At 34.2% G+C, this 13,140-nt stretch overlaps 1 protein-coding gene across 1 annotated transcript in view; it reads left to right on the forward strand.

Annotated features, from left to right (window-relative positions):
• The window catches only part of LOC143251752 (uncharacterized), a 55,557-nt gene that overhangs the window by 30,994 nt on the left and 11,423 nt on the right, over nt 1–13,140 (forward strand). The window contains exons 13-18 of the mRNA XM_076502997.1: nt 2,268–2,603; nt 4,341–5,396; nt 7,364–7,594; nt 8,312–8,578; nt 10,002–12,110; nt 12,418–12,687. Of these exons, the coding sequence (XP_076359112.1) occupies nt 2,268–2,603; nt 4,341–5,396; nt 7,364–7,594; nt 8,312–8,578; nt 10,002–12,110; nt 12,418–12,687 (4,269 nt within the window). The remainder of the gene's footprint in view (nt 1–2,267; nt 2,604–4,340; nt 5,397–7,363; nt 7,595–8,311; nt 8,579–10,001; nt 12,111–12,417; nt 12,688–13,140) is intronic.

The following is a 13,140-nucleotide window of genomic DNA, read 5'->3' on the forward strand; positions in this document are numbered from 1 at the left end:
TTGAATACTGCTTCGTCGTATATACTCTAAATTTATTTGACTGAAATCGTAAATTTGTAAAACCGAAAGGGGTCGCCACCATACTAATAGAGAAGTGCATGATTGTGTATCAGTCAAATTTAGCATATCATATTTTTAAAAATGTATATATGAAATGATTCCAAACAATATTGAAATAAGTAGGATAAATCATTTTAAATTTAAATTAAACAGATATTGTATTGATTGGTGTTTAGAATCCGAAATACGTATTTATTAAAATTCCACCTGGTAACTTAATTTCTACGTATCAACATGCGTAACATGGGAGTGCAATGTTTATACTCATAACGTTTTTTACGAGATTTTCACATGGATGATTTAAAGCAGTGTTAACCAAAATGAGAGCCGCTAAGCTTATTTTGGAGCCACCAAAACAGTGGGCCGTTAACAAAGATGTAGAATAAATTTTAAATCTAAATAAACCGATAAAAATTATGTTGAATTAATTGAATTATAGGATTTGTTAATATTTGTAAAATAAAATAAGATAACCTTACACGAAATGAAGTGCATATTTAATTTCTCATCAGTCCACAAATTTAACCCAAACAAATAAATTGCTGGTGGTCTAATTATAACACATACAAATTGATAAGTAAAAGTTACATTAAATTCAAAATATACAATTTACTTCATAGGTATCATTAAAGTTCAATAGCAATTATGTTTTAGAAATATGTAAATCACATTTTAAGGCATTTTTATAGACTGAGGTGCCTCAAATGTTTTTATTCACGTCAATGGAGTCTTAGACTAAAAGACTTTAAAAAGTAACGTAACACTAGGATATGTATATATTTTATTTCGGTTTGATTATTGTTCAGAACTACACACTGAGCTATCTGTGCTAAGCCTACCACAGGTATCGATTTTTAGTGTCGTAAGCCTGTAGACTTATCGTTAAGTCATTGGTGGGAAATGTCTAGAATAAATAAATATGACCAAATAAAAGAAACTCAAATGACAATAGAACATTTCATTCAAATAAACCTATTATCCGTGGCATAACAACTCACAAAATGACTGCTTTTTCCTGTTTGTTTCAAGTAATAAATCTTAGCTCATAAGTCTGTCAACTCTTGACCGATTTGACATTTCTTTACAGTTTTGGATTGATGAGGTCAAACCCTTTCGACTGGTTAATTTGATGATGCTCAAGGTCTCATAGATTAGTTTTCTCTTGTCATATATTAATTTAATCTAATTCTGCCTGAAAGAATTTCAATTTGAGGGTCGGCTGGTAGGGATCCTGATGAGTAATAAAATCGAAACAGATGCACGAGCGCTCCACACGTGGTATTACTGGTGCATAAAAATATAGCTAATAAAAAGGGAGGGGGAGTCTCATAGATTAATTTAATCTAATTCTGTCTGAAATAATTTCAAGTGTTGCGCCTATTGAAGTTACCTCATTGTTTCGTGGGAACTGTTTCTAAAGTCATTCCTGTATAGTTTAACAAAACACACACACATTATACATAATGTATCAAGAGTCAGATAAGTTTAGAACACTCATAATGACCAAGACTAATTAAAATTATTGTAAATTTAACTGAACATTTTTAGAAGCTCTTTCAGTAGATGTCATACAGAAACGTAAAAGTGCAAGGAAACTGTTCTGTGATCAAAGCACAAACTTATCCATGGTTATCTGACACTTTGGGAATATTCTGCATATATATCTATGTATATCACAAAGAATCATAAGAATATGATTCTCTCCTGAAAGTGTGTGTGTTTTCTTATAGTAAAGCCACATGGGGCTATCTGCTGAGCCCACCGAGGGGAATCGAACGCCTGATTTTAGCGTTGTAAATCCGTAGACATACCGCAGTACTAGCGGGAGGGGAATTCCTGAAAGTGTGAGAGATATATGAAGGTTATAATGCTTCTGCTACAACAATGTTTTTTTATATCTAGTGATTTAAATTTTGAGCCACGAAATAGACCTATAAGCTTTGAATAGTATTTAAAATTTTGTTTCATATTAGAATAATTATTAAGTTGATTAAATGACTAAATCTGTTTACATTTTGAGTCACGAGATAGGTCTACATGGTTTGAATATCATTCAACATTTAATTTGCATAATATTCAATAATTCCTTTCATTACACTTTAATAACTGTTCACTGTATGCACATTACATGAACTTAAAAGACTTAAGTTGTTTATATAATTATTTCTTGTGGCTTATAATTCATGGTGAATATCTTCTTATTGTAGAAAACCAGCACATGCCAACATCTACGCCAGCACACTGGTTAGATAATATCCATCTCAAGAACACTCAAACAACTATTGATAGTATTCCAAAGACGTTAAATTACGTCAAATTGCGTCATGCGCAGGAGGTTGGAAAAGAAAACTTTAGTCATCAGAACTTTGATAAGAGAAGCGAATGGCATCAAGCATTGCTACATCAGGAAATGATACGAGAAAAAGAGTATGAAGATGAAACTAAAGTTTTCACGAGGTTAGAGCGTTGTAATTATGTGGCGCCACCTAGCGATAATGAATCACATCTAGAACAAAGCAAAAATCAAACAAGAAAATTAGAAGGTAAGTTTGTTACCTAAGCAATGAAATGCAATACGTATTTAATATGATTAATTTCAGGGCTGTGTGCATATGAATTTAACATTTATTTTCTTCTGAAAACAAAACAACTTAAAGCCAAAATTGAGATTTTTTTAAATTTTAAAAACGTATTTACATCTGGTTTGGTTTGTTTTGAATTTCGCGCAAAGCTACTTGAGAGATATTTGCGCTAACTGTTCCTAATTTAGCAGTGTAAAACTAGAGGGAAGGCAGCTAGTCATCACCATTCACCGCAAACTTTTGAGCTACTCTTTAACCAACGAATAGTGGGATTGACCGTAACATTATAACGCCCCCCACGGCTGAAAGGGCGAGCATGTTTGGCGTGACAGGTAATCTGAGATTACGAGTCAAGTGCCCTAACTACCTGGCCATGCCGGGCCATTTACATCTAAAACGTTAGGCTTAAGCCTTGGTGTTTTTGTTTTATTACTAACAAACTTTATTATAATAGAAGACTCATAGACAGGATTAGGGGAGAAGAGCTGCTTTCCAATTTTTCCTTCTTCTGTGGGATTTTGTTTACACATGACTTTCACATTAATTTTTTTTGCCGTCCTCCTCATTTTAGTCTCATGTCCCGTTAAAAATTAAATAAAAGTTTAAAATATTGAACGACAAGAAAGCGTAAACTGCAGTTTTTATTGAAATGTCTCCTCTGGTATATCAGTGTCAAAGCAAGTTTGCGGGCTTATAACGCTAAAATTCAAGGTTCAATCACCCTCTTGTGGCGGACATTAATAAATAGTTTTCGAAAACACTGAACGACAAGGAAACATTAGTGACAATTTTTATTGAGAGTGCTCCCTTGATATCTCAGTGATGAAGCTTATAGTGTTAAAATTCTGGACTTGATCTTTGCAACAGGCCTAACATCAATAGTCTAGGGCCCGACATGGACAAGCGTGTTAAGGCGTACAACTCGTAATCTGAGGGTCACGGGTTCGCATCCCTGTTGCGCCAAACATGCTCGCCCTTTTAGCCGGGGGCGTTATAAAGTGACGGTCAATCCCACTATTCGTTGGTAAAAGAGTAGCCCAATAGTTGGGGGTGGTGATGACTAGCTGCCTTTTCTCTAGTCTTACACTACTAAATTAGAGACGGCTAGCACAGATAGCTCTCGAATAGCTTTGTGCGAAATTCAAAAAGAACAAAAGAACAAAGAACAATAGTCTATCGTGCAGTTTTATGTTTAAAACGAAATAAGCAATTTATTGAGATCTTTCCCAAAGACAAGCAGTACAGTATATACTTAAGAACTATCGTTAATTTTGGTGCTCTTTGATACGGATGGTTCAGTAAGAAAATCTGAGTTTTTAGTTATTGTCAAAGCAAGTTACTCCTATAAATATTAACTAAAATTTAACAAAGTAGTAAATATAACTAATACGATATACTCTTCAATAATTATAAGTTTTTATTTTATAATTTTGCAACGACTAAAATGCATTAATTCTTCAGCTGGGTACCCTTACTGTTAGAAATGTTTTCGGACATAATCCCAATAATATATCACGAAATTCAGTGAGCTAAAGATGTTAAAAACATAAAAACACATTCATTTTCCAAAATGTTGCAGTTGGTTTAAGGATCTTATAGAAACGTTTCCATAAAACAAAAACAAAAAAATGATGTTTTCATATCCAACAGAAAAGTACAACTATAGGTTATTAAAATATCTTTTCTTTTCACCAACAGTGATTCTCGATTTAGTTGAGACCTGGTGCCCTATTGAAAAAACTACTTCTGAGCTTGACAATTCATTTAAAGATGACTATCAATATAAAAGCAACTTTAAAGTGGAGGGTATAGAGATTAACTCTTATCCTGAGGCACAGAAATCAGAAGACAGAACTGTTCCTGGAGTGGTGGATACAGATGTTAACTCTTACCCTGAGACACAGAAGCCAGAAGACAGAACTGTTTCTAAGCTCGAAGATATTAAACTTAAATCATTATCTAAGGTAGAATGTGCATATGTTCCTGCAATGGAGACTGTAGAAGCTGAAACTTCACTTAAGTTATACAACAAAAAACTACAAGAACAATTAGTCTCAAGTGAATCAAAGACATATTCTCAATCAAGTCGACATAGTTCAAAAGCTAGCCAGACATCTAACTCTGGAGAACAAAAACCTTTCAATCCCATATTTAGCTCACGGAAACTTCTGGTGCTACGTGAATACGAAAATAAATCGAATAATCTAACAGAAAAATCTAAAGTTCAAGAAAAGTCAGAAACTATTTTAAAACATCATCCCAGTGAAAATGAATTTCAGAAACTTTTAGAATCAAAAGATAGACAGGAATGCCTTTCAGATATATCAGAAGTTCCTGAATCTAAGATGGAACTAAAATATCAACGAGAATGCCTTTCAGATAAGCAAGAAGTTTTTGAATGTAGGATGGAACTAAAAGATGGTCAGGAATGTCTTTCAGACACGTCAGAAGTTCCTGAATCTAAGATAGAATCAAAATATGGACAGGGGTATTTTTTAAGAATTCCAGAAATATCCGAGTCGAAGGTGGCGTCCAAAGATGAATATAAATGCTTTTCAGACACGTCAGTAGTTCCTGAAATCAAGATGGAACCAAAAGATAAACACGTGTACATTTCAAAAGTAACAAAAAGTCCAGAACTACAGACATTTGAAGAAATCCAACAAAGAGGTGTAGAAGAAGATTATGATCAACAAGTATTGGATATTCCTTTAAATGAGAAAACCAAACATCATTTTCATATGGGAGAGAATGGTAAGCCATTATTGGATATTCCTTTAAATGAGAAATCCAAACATCATTTTCATATGAAAAAGCATGGTAAGCCAGTATTGGATAGTCCTTTAAATAAGAAACCCAAACACCATTTTCATATGAAAAACAATGGTAAGCTAGTATTGGATATTCATTTAAATAAGAAACCCAAACACCATTTTCATATGAAACACAATGGTAAGCTAGTATTGGATATTCCTTTAAATGAGAAACCCAAAGATCATTTTCACATGGGAAAGAATGGTGAGCCAGTATTGGATATTTCTTTAAATGAGAAACCAAAACACCATTTTCATATGGAAAACAATGGTAAGCCAGTATTGGTTATTCCTTGAAATTAGAAATCTAGACATTATATTCATATGAGAAAGAATGGTAAGCCAGTATTAGATAGTCCTTTAAATAAGAAACCCAAACACCATTTTCATATGAAAAACAATGGTAAGCCAGTTTTGTTATTGTTTTAAATGAGAAACCCAAGCACCATTTTCATATGGAAAAGAATGGTAAGCCAGTATTGGATATTATTTTAAATGAGAAATCTAGACATTATATTCATATGAGAAAGAATGGTAAGCCAGTATTGAATAGCCCTTTAAATAAGAAATACAAACACCATTTTCATATAAAAAACAATGGTAAGCTAGTATTTGATATTTCTTTAAATGAGAAACCCAAACACTATTTTCATATGGAAAAGAATGATATGCCAATATTGGATATTCCTTTAAATGAGAAACTCAAACACCATTTTAATATGAAAAACAATGGTAAGTTAGTATTGGATATTTCTTTAAATGAGAAACCCAAACACTATTTTCATATGGAAAAGAATGATATGCCAGTATTGGATATTCCTTTAAATGAGAAACTCAAACGCCATTTTGATATGGAAAAGAATGGTAAGCCAGTATTGGATATTTCTTTAAATCAGAAACCCAAACATCATTTTCATGTGGAAAAGCATGGTAAGCCAGTATTGATTATTGTTTTAAATGAGAGACCATAAAACCATTTTTATATGAAAAAGAATGGTTAGCCAGTATTGGATATTCCTTTAAATGAGACACCCAAACACCATTTTCATATGAGAAAGAATGGTAAGCCAGTATTGGATAGTCCTTTAAATAAAAAATACAAACACCATTTTAATATGAAAAACAATGGTAAGTTAGTATTGGATATTTCTTTAAATGAGAAACCCAAACACCATTTTCATATGGAAAAGAATGGTAAGTGTTTCTTAAACTGGTCATGTTTAAAAACAAATCTAATATAAATATAATATTTTATAAACAAATATAATAGGTGGCATTATTTTTGTTGGCTCAATTGTTTAAGAGGCTACATACAACACCTTACAATGATGTGGCGAAGATATCCGTGGTAGATTCAGGGAGATGTCTTGTGAGGGGGCATCATCTGTCGCCACTAAGGCACCAACAAAAGATGAATTTGAAATAGCTGTAAATCTCAAGGAAATTAGAAAGTGAATAAAATTAAACGTAAAGATGTTTAGAACTACTCTGAGTCATTATTAATCAAGAATCCCCGAAATTCTCGAGTCCAGGAAGATATATCGATGATAGCTGTAAATTAATCTATTTTGATGTACCAAAGGTTGTCGAAATCACACCCGTTTTGTAAATAAATCTGTCTTGACGTACAGAAGGTCATTGTAAACAAATCTTTATTGATGTATTGAAGTTTACTGTAAACAAGTCTGTCTCGATATGCTGTAAACAAGCTTGTAACAAACTTATTAAACTTTAATGTTCTATCGGTGTTTCGTAAACTTTACGTCCAACTCCAACCCTTTTGAATTTTAATGACAAAATTATATTCGAAGAAATATGTTTCTTGTTAAGAAAGCTTCTTCAAAGCTACACAAACAAAACTATTAGGTTTAACCATATTATTATACGATTTCATTCTTTAATATACAGCTGGCCACCAAATGAGACTAGTGGAAATGAATTATCGTCCTTTAAAAGGGGATTTCCGACAACCAAAAAGGTCCTATGGTTCTCGAAGTATGGATGACGTCATGCAAGAATTGAAAGAAAAATGTTCTGTTAGTACACTCTCGTCCCAGGATTTACTTGACCCGACCTGGCTGGAAGGGAAAAGCAAGCAGATGACAGAGAAGAAAAAGAAAAGATTAGAGAAAACTTTAGGTGACTGTTAGACTAATAAATTGAAGACGTTTAATGAAGCTTTAAGGATATTAATACTGTGAATCTAGACAGAGATTACAGAGGAATAGTTGACTATGACAATCAAGGTTAAAGAAAGTTCTGGACGTGAAGCTATTAAATATTAATATTAGTTTGCGTTGCTTTCATTTAGTTACCGATTATTAAAAACGAACTTGCATCAGAATAATATCGAAACTAAAAATAAACCTCATGATTTGTCGAGGCCCTCTAGAAAACTAAATTTTAAAGGAAATCAAGAAATCGAATATTTGTTTTTTTTTCATTGAACATGTTTTAGATTTGTTTTAACCAAACTAAAACAAGGCTTGACGACAATCAGTGAGATGAAGGGCTTGAAATTACTTCAAACAGTTGATACAATTTGTAGCCAGTAGATGGCGCTGATATATGATAATACTGAAGAAACTTTCAAAGATGGCTGTTTTACGAGTGAGCGTATTGTATTACTATGTTTTTAAGTTAAACGCTTAAAGTCAAGTTTAATAATTTGTATACTGCTATAATTCGATAAACATAAATATGCGTAATCTTATTTTACCAGTAATATTTGATATTCCATGTATCTGAAATCTGCTATAATCATGAATACAAGCTATCATTCTATGATAATGGGTCACTTAAATATGTACTGTGTTATATTATAATATATAACAATTGTTATCTATTGTCCCATAGAACAAGAATCTTTAAATCTTCTGGAACATTTTTCAACCACACCGGCAGGACCAAAGACATTGATTTCTGACCTCACACGAAGACCAGTAACTCCTACATTCCTTACACCACAAAATGACTACCACGAACCTGAGTTTTCTGTGGTAAGATCAAAGCTGAAAAGGGTACTTCCAATACAACCACAATACGCCGAGGTTTCTGATCCACTGGGGTGGATTTTCCAGAGGAAGAAGAAAAGGGTACAAGCTGTTGATTGGGATAATTTAGGTTTGTGTAAACATTACATTTCTGCAGACTTATAATGCATTGCTCCAATTTGTACACACACATTATTTCTACAACAGTTTTATTTGTCAATAAAAAAAACAATAATTTCGGAATTTCAAATACTTAGAGGTATCGAATTTGCAATTTAAAAGTAATGTTATTAAATAACCTTACTGTTGCTTAGTGTTGGAAATCAAACAGCTTCCAGTAACTCAGCAGTAAGTCAATGGGCTTATAACACTGAACACTTGGTTTCTTGGCAGACATATCACCAATAGTCCATTGTTCAACTTTACCTGAACAACAAATACATAAATAAGAATTGTTGATGACGAGAAGCCCACTTGAAATAAAAATATATCTCAGAACAACTAGTATGGGTGTTAACAATTTTATTGATAAGCAGAGAAGGACGTTTCGACCCTCCTAAGTCATCTTCAGGTTAAAGAAGACTTAGGAAGGTCGAAACGTTGTTCTCTGCTTATCAATAAAATTGTTAATACCCATACCAGCCGTTCTGAGATACATACATAAAAAGCAAGTAACCGTGTTACTATTATAGGAACTTGATCAATCAATTCGTTTTGGTCTTTTTTTAAGATGTTCGGTGAAGTATGAAACGAACTTATAAAATCTGGATGTATGTATTTATTCCGTTACATGCAATAAATTGGTGATTATCAAACTACCTGATAGATGGTGACTCTATCGGTGGGACAGAAAAATATACTATAAAATTAATACAATTTTGTATAAGCAAATTAGCAAAATAGGTTTGTTTTGTTTTTGAATTTCGCAAAAAGCTACACGAGGGCTATCTGCGCTAGCCGTCCCTAATTTAGCAGTGTAAGACTAGAGGAAAGCCAGCTAGCCATAACTACCCACCGCCAACTCTTGGGCTACTCTTTTACCAACAAATAGTGGAATTGATCGAACATTATAACGCCCCCACGGCTGAAAGGGCGAGCATGTTTGGTGTGACGGGGATTTGATTACGAGTCGAACGTCTTAACCCACCTGGACATGCCGAGCCCTAAGATTATTAAGAGTTTCACATTGACAAAATCGAACTATACATTCTTCTGTCATGTTAACTTGATGTATTGTATTGCTGTCAGCATTGTATTAATAATTTTGTGTATTCCATTAATTTAATGTTAATACAATATTTTACATAAATCTGAGGTAATTATATTGTATTTCAGGTTAATCTGATTTATTGTACCAAGCCGTTATATAATAGATTATTTACAATGTGACTTACTGAGATATCTTTGTGCTACAGCAAGTCATAATTTTATAAATTGTAATATTAAAGTAACATTTGAAGATTCTCACCAACAACCTATAATAATCTAACTTTCGTCTAATAGTATTCCACAAACACCATGACATCATGTTTTTTATTATATCTTGTTTTCAGCTTGGAAGAAATATGATGAATTAAAATCCTCCACGCCTTCAGTTGAGTACAAAGAAATGATGTTCCACGCAAGTCCACGTTTTTCTTCTACAGCCATTCACTATGTTGACGCGAGTTCTGACCTATCCTCTACAGTCGCTTACTATATTGACTTTTGCAAATACATAGAACTCGATTCTACTAGACGAACTTTAGGTGGAAGTTTGGAAGGTGCAGAAGCTATACAAACAACCATCTACCACTCAGTCCAGAGCTACAAAAATTCCCTGACGTTTCATATGAAACCCGAAACGCTACCTTTAAACCATGAAAACGTTCTGTTCATTCCTTGTCTAAAGTGGCGGTCACTTTCAAATATCCGTGTCAATAATGGATTAGACGTTGATGTAAAGAATGAAATGACGAATACAGTTGACAATGACCATATCGTAACTGTCCATCAACGATTACCACTGTCCACTTCAGGTTTTGTTTTTCCACAAGTACATAGTCCACTAGTTACCAATAGCTGTCAGCCTTTTGTAGAATCCTCCCAAAGGTTAACTGAACATGCAGTAGAAAAAATGAACCTCGTAGAATTTTCATCTTTAGTCGTAGTTGAGAACCACGTTCATTATGAACTCTGCACTCTAGACAATTCAAATAAACAGGATTATAGTGAGGTTTACAATTTTGAAGAAAGACTGGTGTGTGATGAACTAGTTCAATTGGTAAAGTCCAGGAATATAATCACTCCTATGTTTGTTTCCAGATGTATAAACGTTATGCCAGAAGATTGGTGTATGGATTATTTCCAAGACCATAAATGGGTTTTTGACTACAAATTTTTCCACATTATTCACTATTCCAGATCAAAATTGCATTTAACTGAACGACAGGTGGCGCTATCACGCATTATAACTCAGATGGGTGAATCAATCACTGTTAGTTCTGAACTGAAGAACATGATGATGGACTGTGATCTGGATATGTTAATTCATCCGTTACACCCGTGTGTGGAACAAGAAACTCCATTCGGTGATCACAACTGTGAAGTCTTTATCTTGGAACTACCAGAACCTGTCCAGACACTGAGCCCCTCTTTCAATGACTGTCTGAAACGTTCTTTTCAAACGTCGCAGCGTATGATACTTGAAAATATAGTTGTCTCTTCTGAAACTCCAATATTAGTTAAACAAGTCCAAAGCTCTTTGAATCGTCCTTTTACAATAAACAAGGAAGAAACACACGAAGAAAAACAAAATGACGACAATACGTATTCAAAGTGTCTATTTACAGCAATGACAGAAACAACATTCGTACTTCAAATAGCCATAACTTCAATTATCCCCGACGAAGGTTTATATAGTTTGACTTTTACATCTCAGTCATACTTTACAAGCTCCTCAGTAAGTTCTATGTCTGTGACACATCTGTTTAACCTACCCTTATGTGTAACGTGTGTTCTAACACAAACTGATCTCGTAGAGTTTTGGATAATTAAAGATCATTCTATCGTCTTCCCCATCTGGACGGAACCACACCGAGGAATGTTGCAAATTGTAGAGGTTCCAAAATATAAGGTAGAGTTGACGTGGGAATGTCAACCTTACTACATTACTGCTGCTGCGTGGGCTAGACCGTATGAAGGTTTAGAAGTTGGAGAGTTAATGCACCACTGGGCAAAACGACTTTGGACAACTCTATCCTATCCCTTTGCCATCAGAGACTGGACACAACCTCATTGTAGTTTAATTATCGTAGAGACGGCAGAAAATTGGGCGAACGTTATATGGAAAACTGGACTTTGTTCCAGTGTTCTCCCTGTTTGGACACTAGCTCGTGAAGAACTGTTCGACACATCGGATATATGTACAACATATTGTACATCCAAAGAAGATTCACAACAGCTGTCCAGACTGGAATTACAAATTAGTCAAGTTAGAAATCTTTATAGCCACTTTAATGTGTTTAGGAAGGAAATTGTAAAACACAGAAGGCAAAGTGATTCCATTCTTAAAGTTTCTGGTGCTAATCAACAGGAAAAGTTACGGAAAAATGACGATAGTGTAGAATGGTTTCATGTTTCTAAAGGGAGCAGAGAACGACGAAATTATTTGAGAAATAACGGTAGGTATCTTAAGACACTAAAACATTACATTCTAATTATAACACTGCGTAGTTTCAACTGTCTCCGACAAGAGGGAAACAAAATATAAATTTTGTACAAGCGTGAAGTATTGTTTTTTAACATTAGAGCTTTACTAGAGTGAAAGGAATAATTGAAAAATGTGTTACTTTTCCATTGTAGTGTTCAGTACTTGTAACCCAGTTTGTTAAGTAATGGTTAAATATATATGTTTGTAGTTTTTACCCCTTATTTATTTTTTCTATCCATCACTAGCGCTTCATGTAATGTCTTCTTACCTTTCTACAGAATTAACGTCTTCTAATCTTTTGAAATATTCTTCGATCACACCTCCAAAACAGGTGTTAGTGTCTCACTCAACTCAACCACTAACACCTTCCTATTCCAAAAACAATTACCACAACCTCGTTTCGGAACCAGAATTTTGTTCTGTGAGAGCTAGACTCAGAAGGGTTGTCCCTAAAGCACAGAGAACCATAACTCTTGAGGGACAACAGTCACCCGCGTGGTTTATCCAGAACATTGGAAGGAGACGGAATATTGACTGGGATCAATTAGGTGAGTGTCGATTTTACCTGTTTTATGTACCGATGGGCATGTTATTATATGTTAGTATTAAGTTCGTGCTTCTAGTGTTTTATCAAGCAACACACTAAAAATAAACTGTAGTAATACAGAGAGCTTGTTTTAAGAAACGTTATCTTTAAATATATATGTGACCTTCTGTGGCAAGTCTGTGTTGTATACGTAAGATATTCAGCTAATTGTTTTGTAATTTTGGACAAAGCTACTCGGCAGTTATCTACACTAGCTGTACCTAATTTGGAAGTTATAGACTAGAGGGAAGGCAGCTTGTCAACATCACCCACCGTCAACTCTTGGGATCCCCTCTGTCAGTGAAAAGTGAAATTGACCGTCGTATCATAATTTCTTCCGCGGCTGAAAGAACGAGTGTGTTTGGAGGCGGGATTCGAACCTGCGACTCGCAGATTGGGTGTCAAGTGACTCACC

The sequence above is a fragment of the Tachypleus tridentatus genome, chromosome 6 (assembly GCF_004210375.1).
Source record: "Tachypleus tridentatus isolate NWPU-2018 chromosome 6, ASM421037v1, whole genome shotgun sequence".
NCBI classification, from domain to species: Eukaryota; Metazoa; Arthropoda; class Merostomata; order Xiphosura; family Limulidae; genus Tachypleus; species Tachypleus tridentatus.